General features: G+C 46.2%; 1 protein-coding gene across 1 annotated transcript in view; it reads left to right on the top strand.

Moving 5' to 3' along the window:
• LOC130131319 (kinesin heavy chain-like) overlaps positions 1-19627 on the top strand; it is a 37429-nt gene that overhangs the window by 13455 nt on the left and 4347 nt on the right. The window contains exons 7-24 of the mRNA XM_056300967.1: positions 1410-1497; positions 1935-2059; positions 2314-2418; positions 2568-2716; positions 6103-6251; positions 6489-6670; positions 9901-9969; positions 10129-10335; positions 10507-10659; positions 10753-10950; positions 11258-11375; positions 13370-13431; positions 13578-13678; positions 14312-14413; positions 15143-15203; positions 15594-15665; positions 15850-15954; positions 16762-16978. Of these exons, the coding sequence (XP_056156942.1) occupies positions 1410-1497; positions 1935-2059; positions 2314-2418; positions 2568-2716; positions 6103-6251; positions 6489-6670; positions 9901-9969; positions 10129-10335; positions 10507-10659; positions 10753-10950; positions 11258-11375; positions 13370-13431; positions 13578-13678; positions 14312-14413; positions 15143-15203; positions 15594-15665; positions 15850-15954; positions 16762-16978 (2263 nt within the window). The remainder of the gene's footprint in view (positions 1-1409; positions 1498-1934; positions 2060-2313; positions 2419-2567; positions 2717-6102; positions 6252-6488; positions 6671-9900; positions 9970-10128; positions 10336-10506; positions 10660-10752; positions 10951-11257; positions 11376-13369; positions 13432-13577; positions 13679-14311; positions 14414-15142; positions 15204-15593; positions 15666-15849; positions 15955-16761; positions 16979-19627) is intronic.

The raw sequence follows: 19627 nt of genomic DNA, 5'->3' as shown, positions 1-19627 counted from the left end.
CCACTCAGACATCCTTTCACTTTCTAAGCTTGTTTTTAAACAATCTAGTTTAAAAACCCCACTGCCATCTCTGCTAAATCATCTGCATGCCTCCACAGGTATGTCATCTGGACCAACCACCTTTCCATTCTTCATCCTCTTCATAGCTGCCCTCACTTCCTCCTTGCTAATCCACCGCACTTCCTAATTCACTATCCCTACATCATCCAACCTTCTCTCGCTCTCATTTTATTCATTCATCAGCCCCTCAAAGTTGTCCTTCCACCTTCTCTACACACTCTCCTCGCTTGTCAGCACATTTCCATCTTTATCCTTGATCGTCCTAACTTGGCGCACATCCTCCCCAGCTCGGTCCATCTGTTTAGCCAATCGGTACAAGTCCTGTTCTCCATCCTTAGTGTCTAACCTCTCATACAAATCACCATACGCCTTTTCCTTTGCTTTTGCCACCTCTCCCTTCGCTTTATGCTGCGTCTCCTTGTACTCCTGTCTACTTTCTTCATCTCTCTCCCTACCCCACTTCTTCTTTGCCAACCTCTTCCTCTGTATACTTTGCTGTACTTCCTCATTCCACGACCAAATCTCCTTGTCTTCCTTCCTCTGTCCTGATGACACACCAAGTACATTCCTAGCTGTCTCCCTCACTATTTCTGCAGTGGTTGCCCAGCCACTTGGTAACTCTTCACTACCACCCAGTGCCTGTCTTAACTCCTCCCTGAACTCCACACAACAGTCTTCCTTCTTCAACTTCCACCATTTGATCGTTGGCTCTGCCTTCACTCTCTTCCTCTTCTTGGTCTCCAAAGTCATCCTACATGACACCACCCGATGACTTATGATCTGCATATTTGATTTGGCAAAGGTTTTACGCCAGATGCCCTTCCTGACGCAACCCTCCCCATTTATCCGGGCTTGGGACCGGCACTAAGAATGCACTGGCTTGTGCATCCTAAGTGGCTGGGTTAGAACAAGAAATAGAATATATAACTAACAAAATACACACATGGGAAGTACACAGAATGAATGCAGCACGTGTATGTACAGAGGGTGAATATGAATCCTGGCAAAGGTAAGAGGCCAGATACATGTACAGCATGTATGCGGGTGTGTTTGGACTGGTACTGTTGGGCAGTGTCATGCCAATATTGGGCAGTTTACTTGTTGCAAACCAAAAAACCCTCAAATCTGAAACTGACGTGTAACAGTGTTGGTGCAGCACCAGCTACAGTGTAATTAAGGTGACGATTAACGTGAATCAAAGACCCAAATCTATAATTGTATTCTGGCATTCCCTGATGAAATGCTGCCAGTAACAATAGAGCAACAATTCATTTAAGGGTCTCTCTCGCTCTCTGTCACTCTCTCTCTCTGTCACTCTCTCTCTCTCACCAAACGCTGTGTTTCTGTAGGGATGTACTGAGCGCTTCGTGTCCAGTCCGGAGGAAGTGATGGACGTCATCGACGAGGGGAAGGCCAACCGGCATGTAGCAGTGACCAGTAAGTTTCCGCGTTTCCACGGATGGTTAGGACTCATTCATGACATCCGAAGCAGAGCACTCACATTTAACACTACAGGGCACACGCCACAACACTGAGGAGGAGAAGAGCAATAGAAAAATAAGAGCAAAGAAACAAGTTAAATAGCAGTAATTACAAAACATGTCATTTGAGGCTCTGATGTTGCGGTAGCATTCCAATACTGTTTGCGGTTTGAACCCAGCTGTCATATGGGGCACAATTGGCAGTGGTCCTGGATGGGTAGCCAGTACAGGCGACGTGTCCTGCTGTTGGGAATAATGCCTCCTACAGGTGGTGGTGGGTGAATGGGGTCACCTGTATGCTGCAGGCGGATGTTTGACCAGCTGTGGTCATGTTTGTGTGTGTGTGTGTGTGTGTGTGTGTGTGTGTGTGTGTGTGTGTGTGTGTGGTTCTAGACATGAACGAACACAGCTCCCGCAGTCACAGCATCTTCCTGATCAACATCAAACAGGAGAACATGGAGACGGAGAAGAAGCTGTCGGGGAAGTTGTACCTGGTGGACCTTGCCGGGAGTGAGAAGGTCCATCATCTCTTCACATCCGAGGCCAACCGACCCAATGCAATATATTCAAAAATCCTGCTACAACCAAAACCACAGGGAGGCATTAGAGGGCCTCATGTACCCGTTGGGTTTAGCTAGCATGGAGGTGGCAGGAGAAGGCCTCGCTTATTCTGTCGGTCTCTCTCTCGCTGCCTCCATCCCCCTTCTTGTTGTTTTTATATTTGTTCCCATCTTTCCTCTGTCCTCCATGTCTCTCTCTCTCTCTCTTCCAGGTCAGTAAAACTGGTGCAGAGGGGGCAGTCCTGGATGAGGCCAAGAACATCAACAAATCTCTCTCTGCGCTGGGAAACGTCATCTCAGCTCTGGCCGAGGGAACTGTGAGTTTCTCCTTTGTTTTTTAATCCCTCCATACTCAGGAGAGTGAAAGCCCCAGGATGAGATTTCACAGTGTTCTCAAAAGTATGACGTCATTGTGTGTCATGTTGTGCATGATGGCATCTGGACATTGCAATGTGTGTGTTCCCAGAAAACCCACGTGCCGTACCGGGACAGCAAGATGACACGGATCCTGCAGGACTCCCTGGGCGGAAACTGCCGCACCACCATCATCATCTGTTGCTCCCCATCAGTCTACAACGAGGCCGAGACCAAATCCACCCTCATGTTTGGACAGAGGTATGTGTGCGTGTGTCTGGGGTGAATGGTGATTCATTAAATCCAGGGACCACATGACAGACTACACAAAGAGTTTCCTCTCCTCCCTCATACCATATGCTCTCTGTCATATCATATTTTACCCACCTGAAATGACCGGTATCGACCATACGGCTGAAATCCCAAACTGCCGGTTCTGGCTCCCTGGCAGCAGTCCACTCCTCGTTTCTTTTTGTCCTCCATCCGGTACAGGAAGCCATGTAATCTGCAGTGCTCTCCTTTTTCTTCCTAGAGACGGACGGCATGCACGAACCCGGCACGCCGTCTCCTCCCTCATGCGGCATGTCCCTATGTCCTGTGGCACACACACCCACCCACACACACACCTCTTACACACTTATCTCCTACTAGACCACTGCAGAAACTGCATCCAACCAGACACACACAAAAACATACATCAACATGCAGACCCAAGTATGTAAACAGTCATTTATATACACGTTTGTATGTATGTGTATACACACAGACATTAACATGCTTCATCAGACAAACACACCTATACACATATATAATACACACATTGTGAATAAACAGTCAGAGACAGAGAGGAGTGTTGTGTCTGAATACAGCCAGCAACCTATCCCAGCCACAATCACATAAATGAATAAAATTGTTTAAGTCTTACCTTCTTCATCATCATCATCATCTTCGGATGGGATGGGAGACCTCCTGGGAAAATTGAGTTGCTACTAGAAGTGGTGTAGGTGAGCCAGTAGGGGGCAGTAGGCGATGCCATCTTTCGGGTGAGACGTTAAACCAAGGCCCTGACTCACTGTGGTCAGTGCATCCGGAAAGTATTTACACCCCTTCACCTTCCCCACATTTTGTTATGTTACAGCCTTATTACAAAATGGATTAAGTCCTTTTTTTCTCATCAATCTACACACAATACCCCATAATGACAAAGCGAAAAAGGTTTTGTAGAAATTTTTGCAAATTTATTAAAAATAAGAAACCGAAATATTGCATGTACATAAGTATTCACACCCTTTACTCAGTACTCGGTTGAGGCACCCTTGGCAGCGATTACAGCCTCAAGTCTTCTTGGGTATGAAGCTACAAGCTTGGCACACTTATATTTGGGGTATTTCTCCCATTCTTCTCTGCAGATCCTCTCGAGCTCTGTAAGGTTAGATGGGGAGCGTCGCTGCACAGCTATTTTCAGGTCTTTCCAGAGATGTTCAATGGGGTTCTAGTCTGGGCTCTGGCTGGGCCACTCAAGGACATTCACAGACTTGTCCCGAAGCCACTCCTTCGTTGTCTTGGCTGTGTTCTTAGGGTCGTTGTCGTGTTGAAAGGTAAACCTTCGCCCCAGTCTGAGGTCCTGAGCGCTCTGGAGCAGGTTTTCATCAAGGATCTCTCTGTACTTTGCTCCTTTCATCTTTCCCTCGATCCTGACTAGTCTCCCAGTTCCTGCCGCTGAAGAACATCCCCACAGCATGATGCTGCCACCACCATGCTTCACTGTAGGGATGGTATTAGCAAGGTGATGAGAGGTGCCTGGTTTCCTCCAGACGTGACGTCTGGCATTCAGGCCAAAGAGTTCAATCTTGGTTTCATCACACCAGAGAATCTTGTTTCTCATGGTCTGAGAGTCATTTAGGTGCTTTCTGGCAAACTCCAAGCGGGCTGTCATGTGCCTTTTACTGAGCAGAGGCTTCCGTCTGGCCACTCTACCATAGAGGCCTGATTGGTGGAGTGCTGCAGAGATGGTTGTCCTTCTGGAAGGTTCTCCCATCTCGACAGAGGAACGCTGGAGCTCTGTCAGTGACCATCGGGTTCTTGGTCACCTCCCTGACCAAGGCCCTTCTCCCCCGATTGCTCAGTTTGGCTGGGCGGCCAGCTCTAGGAAGAGTCCTGGTGGATCCAAACTTCTTCCATTTACGAATGATGGAGACCACTGTGCTCTTCCGGACCTTCAAAGCTGTAGAAATGTTTTTGTACCCTTCCCCAGATCTGTGCCTCGATACAATCCTGTCTCGGGGGTCCACAGACAATTCCTTTGACTTCATGGATTGGTTTCTGCTCTGACATACACTGTCAACAGTGGGACCTAATATAGACAGGTATGTGCCTTTCCAAATCATGTCCAATCAATTGAACTTACCAGAGGTGGATTCCAATCAAGATGTAGAAACATCTCAAGGATGATCAATGGAAACAGGATGAACCTGAGCTCAATGTTGAGTGTCATAGCAAAGGGTGTGAATACTTATGTACATGCAATTTCAGTTTTTTATTTTTAATAAATTTGCAAAAATGTCTGCAAAACCTTTTTCACTTTGTCATTATGGAGTATTGTGTGTAGATTGATGAGAAAAAAAAAGGAATTTAATCCATTTTGGAATAAGGCTGTAACATAACAAAATGTGGGGAAAGTGAAGGGGTGTGAATACTTTCCGGATGCACTGTAGATCCCATGGCACTTATCACAAAGAATAGGGGGTTCCCCGGTGTCCTGGTGAAATTCTCAACCTGGCTCTCTCCATCTGGCCAAAATTCCCAACCTGGCTCTCCCCATCTGGCCGCCTCATCATCCCCCATGTAAGTGGTTCAATGATTCCTCCGTGTCCACCTCAAGGTGATGTGTGGTGAGCGTTCTGCTGCAAAATGGCTGCTGTGAATCACCCAGGTGTTGCTCCACATTGGTGGTGGTTGAAGTGAGTTACTCCCTTCAATGTGAAGTGCTTTGGGTGTCTAGATAAAGCACTATATAAATGTGATCCATCATCATCATCTTCTTCTTTGGCTGATCTTTCTTTTGCTTCTTTCACTTTACTGCACAAAGTAGTAGTTTTATTTTAAAGAAGACCTCATATAATAATAATTAGATTTGCACCTTTCAAGGTACCCAAGGATGAGCTGAGAGCTCGACTCATTGGGGAAAAAAGGAGAAGGGGATGTATTTGCCACTGAAAGCCTCTCTGAAGAGGTAGGTTTACAGCTGAGCTTTAAAGCCAGATGTAGAGCCAGCATTTGGGATGGGGTCTGGGAGACCCCTCCAGAGGTCCGGGGCAGCTGCACTGAAGCAGCTCCAACAGCAGGATGGGGTGTAGCTAAACACGAGCTCGGAGCGGTGGACAGGAGCTTCTCCGTGCACGGACTTGTAGGTGAGCAGGTGGATTTTGAAGGTGACACACTGATTAACCAGGAGCCAATGCAGGTCAATGAGATGTACTGCCAGGGCCTAGTTCCTGTTCTCATCCTGGCAGGAGAGTTCTGGACATCCTGGAGCCAATCCCAGGACATACAGTAAACATCAAATGTATACTGTATATCCAGTATTAGTCTATATAGTCTTACATATCCATCACATTCTTCTTCTCCCATTGTGTCTGTCTGCCCAGAGCCAAGACCATCAAGAACACGGTGTCGGTGAATCTGGAACTGACGGCCGAGGAGTGGAAGAAGAAATACGAGAAGGAGAAAGAGAAGAACAAGAATCTGAAAAACGCCATCCAGAGGCTAGAGGCAGAGCTAAACCGCTGGAGGAATGGTGAGACTGATAGATGGGCAGACAGACACAATGATAGCTAGAGAGAGAGACAGACAGGTAGATAGACAGACAGAAAGGGGCACAGGTAGGTTGGTAGTGGCTGGATAGAATGACGGATGGATAAACAAAACGTGCATGTGGATGGATAGATGAACAGCTTGATGATGGATGGATGGAAGGCTTTCTTTGTGATCGATGGTCAGAGTAAACAAACAAACAAAGCAATGGATGTTGCAGGAGAAGCCGTGCCCGAGGAGGAACAGCTGAGCTCTAAGGAGCAGAGGAGCACAGAGCCATGCGACAACACTCCCACCATCGACAACGTGCTCCCAGCAGGAGGTGGCGGGGCTGTCTGCACCGAGGAGAGCAGCAAGTACGAGGAGAACATCAGTAACCTCTACAAACAGCTGGACGACAAGGTGACCACTCCCTTTCAATCACTGTTAACTTCTCCACCTAACCAGTGACTCTATAATGTGTCCATATGTGTGTGTGTAAGCTTTATTCATAAAGTGCCTTTCAAAAAAATTGTTTTCAAGGTGCTGTACAATGAAAAACATCATAGAAAATACAAATGAAATAGAAAATCAGAAACAGAAAAACAGAATTTAAAACACGTCACACATTTTATATATATATATATATATATAGAGAGAGAGAGAGAGAGAGAGAGAGAGAGAGAGAGAGAGAGAGAGAGAGAGAGAGAGAGAGCGAGAGAGCACTTTTATCAACACCATTGACGGTTTCTGGAAAAAAAACACTATATACATATACATAAAACACACACACACACACACACATTAAATATACATACATGTATATACACGTGTATGTATACATTTAAACACACGCGTATATATATGAATATATACACATACATTTATAAATATATATTAATAAATATATAATAAATATTCCACTTATTAGTTGGGCACTTCTATAAACACCATTGACGGTTTCCAGAAAAAAACGCTATATATAAACTTAGCACAAAAATTAAGGAAATGTGTGTTTGGTAGATTATGTCTTTGTTGTAACAATGCTTCTTGGCAATAAATCTTATATTAGGCACCTGATTGTCAGCACCTGGGGTACCAGAAGCTCAAAACAAGAGTCAATAGCAACAGCAAAATAAGCTGTTTGTCATTGGCAGAGAAGATTTGTCAAATTTTTCATGGGCGCAACCCAAATACTCAGCTCTGCTGCTCATCCCACAAATGCATGTTCCTTACACACGTGGCGCCATTTAAAAGGGAAATAAACAGGCTTACCAACGGTATAAGATTTACTGCCAAGAAACATTGTTACAACAAAGAAATAATCCACCAAACACAAATTCCCTTACTTTTTATGCTAAGTATATATATATATATATATATATATATATATATATATACACACACACACACACACACACACACACATATATATATATATACACTACCGTTCAAAAGTTTGGGATCACCCAAACAATTTTGTGTTTTCCATGAAAAGTCACACTTATTCACCACCATATGTTGTGAAATGAATAGAAAATAGAGTCAAGACATTGACAAGGTTAGAAATAATGATTTGTATTTGAAATAAGATTTTTTTTACATCAAACTTTGCTTTCGTCAAAGAATCCTCCATTTGCAGCAATTACAGCATTGCAGACCTTTGGCATTCTAGCTGTTAATTTGTTGAGGTAATCTGGAGAAATTGCACCCCACGCTTCCAGAAGCAGCTCCCACAAGTTGGATTGGTTGGATGGGCACCTCTTGCGTACCATACGGTCAAGCTGCTCCATCCACAGCTCAATGGGGTTCAGATCTGGTGACTGCGCTGACCACTCCATTACCGATAGAATACCAGCTGCCTGCTTCTGCTCTAAATAGTTCTTGCACAATTTGGAGGTGTGTTTAGGGTCATTGTCCTGTTGTAGGATGAAATTGGCTCCAATCAAGCGCTGTCCACTGGGTATGGCATGGCGTTGCAAAATGGAGTGATAGCCTTCCTTATTCAGAATCCCTTTTACCCTGTACAAATCTCCCACCTTACCAGCACCAAAGCAGCCCCAGACCATCACATTACCTCCACCATGCTTAACAGATGGCGTCAGGCATTCTTCCAGCATCTTTTCATTTGTTCTGCGTCTCACAAACGTTATTCTTTGTGATCCAAACACCTCAAACTTGGATTCATCCGTCCACAACACTTTTTTCCAGTCTTCCTCTGTCCAATGTCTGTGTTCTTTTGCCCATCTTAATCTTTTTCTTTTATTGGTCAGTCTCAGATATGGCTTTTTCTTTGCCACTCTGCCCTGAAGCCCAGAATCCCGCAGCCGCCTCTTCACTGTAGATGTTGACACTGGTGTTTTGCGGGTACTATTTAATGAAGATGCCAGTTGGGGACCTGTGAGGCGTCTGTTTCTCAAACTAGAGACTCTAATGTACTTATCTTCTTGCTCAGTTGTGCAACGCGGTCTCCCACTTCTTTTTCTACTCTGGTTAGAGCCTGTTTGTGCTGTCCTCTGAAGGGAGTAGTACACACCGGTGTAGGAAATCTTCAATTTCTTAGCAATTTCTCGCATGGAATAGCCTTCATTTCTAAGAACAAGAATAGACTGTCGAGTTTCAGATGAAAGTTCTCTTTTTCTGGCCATTTTGAGCGTTTAATTGACCCCACGAATGTGATGCTCCAGAAACTCAATCTGCTCAAAGGAAGGTCAGTTTTGTAGCTTCTGTAACAAGCTAAACTGTTTTCAGATGTGTGAACATGATTGCACAAGGGTTTTCTAATCATCAATTAGCCTTCTGAGCCAATGAGCAAACACATTGTACCATTAGAACACTGGAGTGATAGTTGCTTGAAATGGGCCTCTATACACCTATGTAGATATTGCACCAAAAACCAGACATTTGCAGCTAGAATAGTCATTTACCACATTAGCAATGTATAGAGTGTATTTCTTTAAAGTTAAGACTAGTTTAAAGTTATCTTCATTGAACAGTACAGTGCTTTTCCTTCAAAAATATGGACATTTCAATGTGATCCCAAACTTTTGAACGGTAGTGTATATGTATAACCCTAACAAAATAAACAGCAGGAACTAGCTTTACAGTGTTTTAAAGGTCAAACGTCATCACCTGGTTTTAGATTTCATTTATACAACAACCTACCCTTACATTATGAAAAACGACATACTGCACTATTAAGAACATTATTACATTATTACAAATGACATACTGCACTATTAAGCATATTATTACATTATTACAAACGACATACCGCACTATTAAGCATATTATTACAAATGATATACTGCACTATTAAGCATATCACTACATTATTACAAATTACATACTGCACTATTAAGCATATCACTACATTATTACAAATGACATACTGCACTATTAAGCATATCACTACATTATTACAGACAACATACTGCACTATTAAGCATATTATTCTATTAGTGGAATATTTACAGTCTCCTGTTGGGCTGATTTTGGTGAAACTGGCAGTGTACTGTTTGGATGACATTAGGATCAGATCCACAGTGTCCAGGTGTGACTGGGTGTATCTGGGTGTAATAAAATGCTTCCTGAATGGTCTTGATGACACGGTGGGTAAACCGGTTTGCATGTCACCTTGTTAATCCATTTAGGATGATGAGATCAACCAACACAGTCAGCTGGCTGAGAAACTGAAGGAGCAGATGATGGAACAGGAGGAGGTTGGTTTGTTTTTCAAAGTACAACAGTTTGAATGTCTGACTGTCTATCTGTATTTCTGACTGTCTGTCTTACTGACTTACTGTCTCACCAAACATGTCTGCATATCCACTCGTATGTGTCTGACCGAGCACAAAATTAACTCTACTCCTCCCCTGCAGCTGCTGGCATCAACGCGGAGGGACTACGAGAAGATCCAGGAGGAGCTGTGCCGCTTGCAGGCGGAGAACGAGCTGGCCAAGGAGGAGGTGAAGGAGGTGCTACAGGCTCTGGAGGAGCTGGCAGTCAACTATGACCAGAAGAGTCAGGAAGTGGAGGAGCACGAGAGAGCCAATCAGCAGCTAGCTGAGGAGCTGCAGGAGAAGACAGTGAGTGGGACGACGCCACCTAAACGTCAGACGATATTTGTGCAACTGTAATACTGACTGTAAAAAGTCACAAACACAACATACGATGTGTGTGTGTGTGTGTGTGTGTTGTGGTATGTGCATGTGTGATTTTGGTTCATATGTGTGCTAATGGTTCATGTGTGGGTACAGGTGTTGCTGTGTTCTGTCCAGAGAGAACTCTGCCAGCTGCAGGAGTTCAGCGGGCTGCAGAGGAAGAGAGCAGCAGAGGTTCTGAACCTGCTGCTCAGAGACCTGAGTGACATTGGCGCCATCATGGGCTCCAACGACATGAAGACCACCACGGTGAGGAAGGGCAACACACACAAACACACGCAAAGATAAACTGAATATATCCACACACACACTTGCCTCCAACCCTCCCCTCTCCTCCCCCAGGCGGTGGAAGGAAAGGGGAATGGCGTGGGTGTGGAAGAGGAGTTTACTATGGTTCGCCTTTACATCAGCAAGATGAAGTCAGAGGTCAAATCACTGGTCAACCGCAGCAAACAGCTGGAGAGCACACAGGCCGACGCCCACCGCAAGATCCAGGCCAATGAGAAGGAGCTAGCATCCTGTCAACTACTCATCTCCCAGGTAACCGCCTCCACCACAATGGGGTGGGGGGTGGGGGGAGGGGATTAGCGGCTTTATAGGTTCATCAATGCAAGAAATAAAATCTGAAAAAATACACAGATGACTGATATATATAAAAACACTAAGTCAACATAGTGACAGAAAACTACAGAGTTAACTGATGATGATAATTAGTATTATTGTTATTATTCTATTGTTGCACAAATTGCTTTAGCTATCCACAGTAGCTTAATACCCTCAAATGTAAAATATTGATCAAAATCTAAATGTTTCCTCTCTGGGGGGGGGGGGGGGCGTTACATTGCAGCACCAGGCCAAGATCCGCTCTCTGACAGACTACATGCAAAACATGGAGCAGAGGAGGAGGAGGCAGCTGGAGGAGAACCTGGACAGCCTGAGTGCAGAGTTCCCGGTGGTTTCAACAGGTTAAATTTAAGACTTTTTAACAGTATTCCGCTAAACCAAACTTTGTGACGTAGGCAGTTTTGTCACACAACTGCAGGTGAACATTTTCGCTATTTCTGAATCTGGAAACATGCTTCTATAAAGCTCAGCTACGCCCTCATTGGTGCTGCAGGAACGGTGTTTAGCTTCAGTATTTAGCGTCCAAAGCACCTCCGCTTTTCGGGCTGGTGTAGACCCAAATGTGGTCCGGAGGTGGATGATCTCTGATGCTGTTACGGGAGCTGCTGCGCCTGATGCTCCCGCAGCAGTGGCGAGCACTGGACAGATGGCAGGCGTTGGTTGTTGGCTTTTCAGTTGGCTCGTGTTTCTCCGACTGACCACGCGATTCTAAAGCCTTTACCCCCAATGTCCCGAGTTTAATAGTTCTCTGGCATAAGACGCAGCAGGCTTCACAAACATTCCCCTCCACCGGTTTCAACTAAGCACTAAACATGTTTTTCTCCAACCACTGGTAGTTGAATTTGCACTTCCTCATGAAGTTAGCTAAGCAACAGACAGAAGTTAAAGACTTTAGCATTCATCTGTCTCTTGGCTTGGACTGACAGCACGACACACGCTACAGGATACAAACACAAAACACCAGTTCGGTGTTCTCCAATAAACTGACCGGGGATCTGCAAAGTAATGAGTATTGGTTCCATGTTGTTCTCTTTCAACTAGCAGCGCAAGTATTACTGTAGAGCTTACGTTGCAGCCCGGACATTTCCCTCAAACACATTCAACCTTTCAGAGAAGTTACATTTTTAAGACCTATCAAAATCACATTTAAGACCAAAAGACACATTTTAGATCAAATTTAAGACTTTTTAAGACCTACAATTCTGATTATCAAATTTAAGACTTTTTAAGACCCCATGGGAGCCCTGTGACTGAGGAGCTGGCTAAGCTACAGACCCAGGGTCTGCAAACATGACAGCACACTGCCAGTCTCTCATGTCCGGCCTGTTTACCATTTATGCAGTGTGACTTACCTTCATATAAGTGGATTTACACTTTTGTCTCCATCCATCCGTCCATCGCATGTGATACATCAGATGGATCTTGGAGGAATGATTCACCCTGATGCTGTGGTTCAGCTTTTACCAAATTACAAGGACTGGTCCAACATGAGGCGGCACGGTGGTTAGCGTGGTCGCCTCACAGCAAGAAGGTCCTGGGTTTGAGCTCCGGGGTAGTCCAACCTTGGGGGTCATCCCGGGTCGTCCTCTGAGTGGAGTTTGCATGTTCTCCCCGTGTCTGTGTGGGTTTCCTCCGGGTGCTCCGGTTTCCTCCCACAGTCCAAAGACATGTAGGTCAGGTCAATCGGCCGTACTAAATTGTCCCTAGGTGTGAATGTGTGTGTGTGGGCCCTGTGATGGCCTGGCGGCCTGTCCACGGTGTCTCCTCGCCTGCTGCCCAATGACTGCTGGGATAGGCTCCAGCATCCCAGCCACCCTGAGAGCAGGATAAGCAGTTTGGATAATGGATGGATGGATGGTCCAACATGGCGGTCCCTGTAGGTCAAAAACAGAACCAACTTTATTAAACAACTTTCTCACTATAGCAACTCGAAATTTGAAATTTGATACACACAGATTTCCCCGGTCTGAACATTTTTACTGTTTGAAGCATGATGTTTTGCCCACATATATTGTCTGCTAAATTACATGTATTCAGCACATTCCACTATCATTATCTCAAATTTGAACAAGATAACTCCACTTACCTTCCAAGTGGACTCACACCAAGTCTCTTGAAATTTGATTGGTGTGACTTTTCAAGCTTCAACATTTTTTTGTCCCCCATGATTGTGTTGACAACCTGAGAGAAAGACGCACTTTACCTTAGAAATACCATCTAACCAAACTAACTGTGAACCTTCCACATCCAAAGTAACAGACTAGAACAGATCACTCTACTGTCTAAAATGGACCCCAGTCACAAATATGTCTCTCTCGCTCTCTTTGGTGGTCAGCAAAAATCCCGGGGGAGGAGAAGGAGAAGGAGGACAGCAGCTGGATGGATGGAGAGAAGGAGGTCAGGTTCAGGAGGAGCTGATCTACAGTCTTTTGCAGAGATGTGTGGTTATTCATGCCTGTTATATCAGAATGGAAGTGGATCTGGTGTGTGTGTGTGTGTGTGTGTGTGTGTGTGTGTCTATAATCACTCCTTTTCTCCTATAGAGAGATGAGCCGGAGAAGCAGAAAGAGGTGTGTCAGAGGCAGCTGTGTCGTCTTAAAGAGGAGATCCAGGCCAAGCAGAGGATGCTGGATGAGCTGACAGAGTGAGAAAGAACACACACACACACACACACACACACACGAAGACAAATGTATGGTTCTCGTCCCACCGTGACAAATTAACCCCAACATTGAAAACTACACAAGAGGTTACTTGAGGGTGTCTGGGTAGCATGGCAGTCTATTCCGTTGCCTACCAACACGGGGATCTCCGGTTCGAATCCCTGTGTTACCTCCGGCTTGGTCGAGTGTCCCTACAGACACAATTGGCCATGTCTGCGGGTGGGAAGCTGGAAGTGGGTATGTGTCCTGGCCACTGCAATAGCGCCTCCTCTGTTCGGTTGGGGCGCCTGTTCAGAGGGGAGGGGGTACTGGGGGGAATAGTGTGATCCTCCCATGCGTTGCGTCCCCCTGGTGAAACTCCTCACTGTCAGGTGAAAAGAAGTGGCTGGCAACTCCACATGTATCGGAGGAGACATGTGGTAGTCTGCAGCCCTCCCCGGATCGGCAGAGGGGTGAAGCAGCAACCAGGACGGCTCGGAGGAGTGGGGTAGTTGGCCGGGTACAATTGGGGAGAAAAACGGGGGGGAAAGAAAAAAATAAAAATAAAAACAGGTTACTTGAAATTACATCTGGTTTACTTCTGTGGTATTTACACGTTTCTCTGTCTGTCTCAGTCTTAACCAGGGTCTCTTAGTGGAACAGGAGAGGCTGATGTCAGACTATGACAAGCTGAAGGCCGAGGAACAACTGAAGGACGCCAAGCTTCAGAAACTAATGTAGGTACCAATACATACTGACGTCAAGCTCATCAACCCACAGGATATGATGTCACTGTTGTTTCTGACCGGTGCAACTGCTTAATTTCTACTATGCTCCATACTGTACAGTACTGCACTATAAGACTACACGTAACTTCTGTTTCCCGCTAGTTTGTTTACAATGACAATATGGACATGCCCTCATCTTGTTCTCTCTCACCGCCTCTCGTCTTCCAGTTTATCCTGGCTTTCTTCTGTCTCTCCTCTTTCCATCTAGCATGCTTGTGTTTGTAAATCAGTAGTGTTGTGATGTCATTGTTCAGTGATGGATGACGGATTAACTTTTAGTGATGTGTTCAGATATTATTATTTCTGTCTGCTTCTATGAGTCTTCGTTTCAAAGCTGCTGTAAATGTGATGTTGAAATAAAGTTTTTAAAAAAAGTTTTAAAAAGTCTGTGTCTCTCCTCTTTGTCTCTCTCCCCCTCCCCTCTTTCTGTCTGTCTCTCTCCCTCTCCTCTTTGTCTCTGTCTCTCTCTCGTCTTTCTCTCCCCCCTTTGTCTCTCTCTCTCTCGTCTGTCTCTCTCCTCCCCTCTTTTCTTTCTCTCTCTCTCTCCCCCTTCTCTCTCCTCTTTCTGTGTCTCTCCTTTCTCTGTCTGTCTTTCTCCCTCTCTCTCCTTTGTCTCTCTCGCTCTCCCTCCCCTTTGTCCCTCTCCCCCTATCCTCTTTCTGTCTGTCTGTCTCTCAGACTCCTGGATGAGCAGAGAGAGCAGGCCAGGGAGGAACTGAAGGGTCTGGAGGAAACTGTGGTAAGTCACGTCCGTCTGGATGAAAATCAACAGTCTGAGTCCACTTTACCCCACAAATATACAGGGGACGCTGTCACAGCTACATTAGTACACAGACATACTGGCAAGTTTAATGGTTTCACAGTAAATACTGGTAGTACTAATACCTCAAATACAATACGAAGGGAATGAACTCACGATAGACACCACACAATACCTGACTCCACATACAGACAGACTACACATATCACTATGCACAGACAAATGATGCAGATCATTCACTTAAAACTGAGACTCATTTATTATTATTATTATCATATGCCAGTAAGTAGATTCTGCTGCTCTTTCTGTTGCATATTTAATGTTCTGGATTCAAACCCTTGCCGTTGGCCTCCGTTCATCCTCTTCCAGGCCAAGGAACTCCAAACACTACACAACCTCCGGAAACTGTTCGTTCAGGATCTCACCACGCGGGTTAAGAAGGTACTGCAGTGTTTAATGGAAAGTGTCTTTCTCCTCTTCCTCCTCCACCACAAACTGCTCCCTTCTTCCTCCTTCTACCGGAAGCCAACTTTTACTGATGCAACCTTTTCTAATTCAGGCTGAGCTTGACTCGGCTGGACATCAGCACTCGATGCATAACTCTCTTTTGTGTGTGTGTGTTCAGAGTGCAGAGATGGACTGTGAGGAGGGGATTAGTGGTGTTGCCCAGAAACAAAAGATTTCCTTCCTGGAGAACAACTTGGAGCAGCTCACCAAGGTCCATAAACAGGTACAGTGACCTCTGACTGTTGCATTTTAGCTGATTAACGAAGGCGAGTGTGTGATCAAGGTCATCTTCATCAAATTATAATCATCATTACTGCCGCTGATGTCGTTAGTGCTAACAGTGGATGTAAAAACAGCTTCTTCTTTTTCTCCCCAATTGTATCCGGCCAATTACCCCACTCTTCCGAGCCATCCCGGTCGCTGCTCCACCCCCTCTGCCGATCCGGGGAGGGCTGCAGACTACCACATGCCTCCTCCGATACATGTGGAGCCACCAGCCCCTGACAGTGAGGGGTTTCACCAGGGGAACGTAGCGCGTGGGAGGATCACGCTATTCCCCCCAGTTTCCCCTCCCCCACCCCCAAACAGGCGCCCCGACCGACCAGAGGAGGCGCTAGTGCAGTGACCAGGATACATACCCACATCTGGCTTCCCACCCACAGACATGGCCAATTGTGTCTGTAGGGACGCCCAACCGAGCCGGAGATAACACGGGGATTCGAACCAGCGATCCCTGTGTTGGTAGCCAACGGAATAGACCGCTATGTTACCTGGATGCCCAAAAACAGCTTTTTTAAAACATCGTTTCACACAATAGATTTGCATTTCAATTTTCTCCACCAGAAAGGGTGGCATGGTCTTTGAAAATGAAAAGGCAAATGCCCTTACTCTTCGATACGTTACCAAGTACTTTCTGTAACCTATCCTGTCTTACCTTACTGCAGTCATTTAGTACATCAGGTGGTAAAACATAAAAAAACCTGACAAGCCTAGAGTGAAAGTAGGATAACTCACCTCTCCTCCTTTCCAGCTGGTGCGCGACAATGCCGACCTGCGCTGTGAGCTTCCTAAGCTGGAGAAACGGCTGCGTGCCACGGCGGAGCGAGTCAAAGCTCTGGAGAACGCCCTGAAGGAGGCCAAGGAGAATGCCATGAGGGACCGCAAGCGCTACCAGCAGGAGGTGGACCGCATCAAGGAGGCCGTCAGGGCCAAGAACATGGCCAGGAGGGGTCACTCCGCGCAGATCGGTGAGAACAGGAGGGAAGACTCGAGCAGACACTAGTTCACCAACCTGACTCAAACAAATGCTCCGCCCTGTCCTGACTCTCAGCCAATAAGATCTGTCACAGGATTGCAGTAGTTTTTTTTTATGGGCAAAAGTCAGTCATGTCTTGCCAACAATGTTAATGAAGATAGAAGAGTAAAGGTTCAGGCTAACCCCGCCACCACCTCCTTTCTCCCCTGTCATGGAAAAAGCACAAGTGTCATTGGTCGACAGTGGAAGAAGGCGGACCCCTCTGTCTAATCTAGTCAGCCTCAGTCACCAATCAAAACTCTACTACTACTACTTTCGGCTGCTCCCGTTAGGGGTCGCCACAGCGGATCATCCGTTTCCATTTCTTCCTGTCTTCTGCGTCTTCCTCTGTCACACCAGCCACCTGCATGTCCTCCCTCACCACATCCATAAACCTCCTCTTTGGCCTTCCTCTTCTCCTCTTCCCTGGCAGCTCCATATTCAGCATCCTTCTCCCAATACACTCAGCATCTCTCCTCCACACATGTCCAAGCCATCTCAATCTTGCCTCTCTTGCTTTGTCTCCAAACCGTCCAACCTGAGCGGTCCCTCTAATATAATCGTTCCTAATCCTGTCCTTCTTCGTTACTCCCAGTGAAAATCTTAGCATCTTCAACTCTGCCACCTCCAGCTCCGCCTCCTGTCTTTTCGTCAGTGCCACTGTCTCCAAACCATATAACATAGCTGGTCTCACAACCATCTTGTAAACTTTCCCTTTAACTCTTGCTGGTACCCTTCTGTCGCAAATCACTCCTGACACACTTCTCCACCCACTCCAACCTGCCTGCACTCTCTTTTTCACCTCTCTACTGCACTCCCCGTTACTTTGGACAGTTGACCCCAAGTATTTAAACTCAGATGTCTTTGTCACCTCCACTCCTTGCATCCTGACCATTCCACTGTCCTCTCTCTCATTCACGCATAGGTATTCCGTCTTGCTCCTACTGACTTTCATTCCTCTTCTCTCTAGTGCATACCTCCACCCTTCCTGACGCAACCCTCCCCATTTGTCCGGGCTTGGGACCGGCACTAAGGATGCACTGGCTTGTGCATCCTCAGTGGCTGGGTTAGTCACCAATCAAAACTGGCCCTGATAAAAGAGGCGGGGCTATTTAACTGCACCACGATGCCTAATTGACACCTTAATATAGTATACTATAAGTACAGTCATTGCATATATGCAGATGCATTCATTGACAAAGCTATGAAAGCAGTTTGACAAATAGCTGAGTTGCTCTGACTGAAACGGGGACGATATGCTCCAGATCTGCAAAAAAGAAAAAAGAAAAAGAAAAAAAGATCACCTTTCTTATTAGAAAAGCAGTAAAGTCATTTCCACTTGATGTTTATTGAGGTCGAGTTGTCTAAACCTCCTAATCACAGCTCAACTCATTTTAGTTCAGCTCCATTTAGGTCAGCTAAATTAATTTCAGTCCCATTTTTCATCAACTTGGAGTTGAGTTTGGAGACATTGGTCAATATAGGGCACAAAAATTCCCTAATCATCATGTAATACAACTACAGTGTTTTTACTGTGGCGCAAAATTCAGAAAACGGTGGATTGCCCCCTTCAGGTTGGGTATGGAGGTGTTGCCTCTTGTTCATGAGTGAGGGTAGGATGGAGCGGGAGATTGACAGGCGGATTGGTGCAGCATCAGCAGTAATGTGGACGTTGTACCGGACCATTGTGGTGAAGAGGGAGCTGAGCTGGAAGGCAAAGCTCTCAATTTACCAATCAGTCTTCGTTCCAACCCTCACCTATGTTCATGAGCTTTCGGTAGTGACTGAAAGGGTGAGATGGTGGATACAAGCGGCTGAAATGAGTTTCCTCCATAGGGTGTCTGGGCTCAGCCTTAGAGATAGGGTGAGGAGGGGTCCGCGGTGGTGTAGCGGTCTAAGCATCGGCTTTGTGTCGACGCAGTTGCCCACTGGGGACCGGGGTTCGTGCCCCGGTCTCGTCAGATCCGACGATGGCCGGACTCGATGAAGCAGCAATAATTGGCAGCACTGTCTTCGGGAGGGGGGCGGAGTCGGCTTGTGTTCATCACATGAATGCATCTCTGTGTGTGTCGGAAAAAGCAGTGGTTCAGCCTAGAGTCGCCTTGTCATGAAAGTGGGGAGGCGTCTCCCTCAAGACTGCCGGCCGGAGAGATGCAGTTGGCGAACGCATGCAGTACGAGGGTGGGTGTTTGAATTAAAATAGGGATCGATTGGCCACTAAATTGGGAGAAAAAGGGAAAACTCAGAAATAAATTTAGAAAGACATAGGGTGAGGAGCTCAGACATCCGGAGGGAGCTCAGAGTAGAGCCACTGCTCCTTCGTGTCGAAAGGAGCCAGTTGGGGTGGTTCGGACATCTGATTAGGATGCCTCCTGGGCGCCTTCCTTTGGAGGTTTTCTGGGCACGTCCAACTGGGAGGAGACCCTGGTGTACACCCAGAACTCACTGGAGGGACTACATGTCCAATCTGGCCTGGGAACACCTTGGGACCCCCAGGAGGAGCTGGAGGGTGATGCTGGGGTGAGGGACATCTGGAGTGCCCCACTTAGCTTGCTGCCACCATGACCCGACCCCGATGATGAGATGAAATGAGACAAAATTC

This window comes from Lampris incognitus, chromosome 21, assembly GCF_029633865.1.
Source record: "Lampris incognitus isolate fLamInc1 chromosome 21, fLamInc1.hap2, whole genome shotgun sequence".
Lineage (NCBI taxonomy): Eukaryota > Metazoa > Chordata > Actinopteri > Lampriformes > Lampridae > Lampris > Lampris incognitus.
The sequence above is the reverse complement of the archived record's forward strand: the minus strand, read 5'-3'. Positions and strand labels throughout refer to the sequence as shown.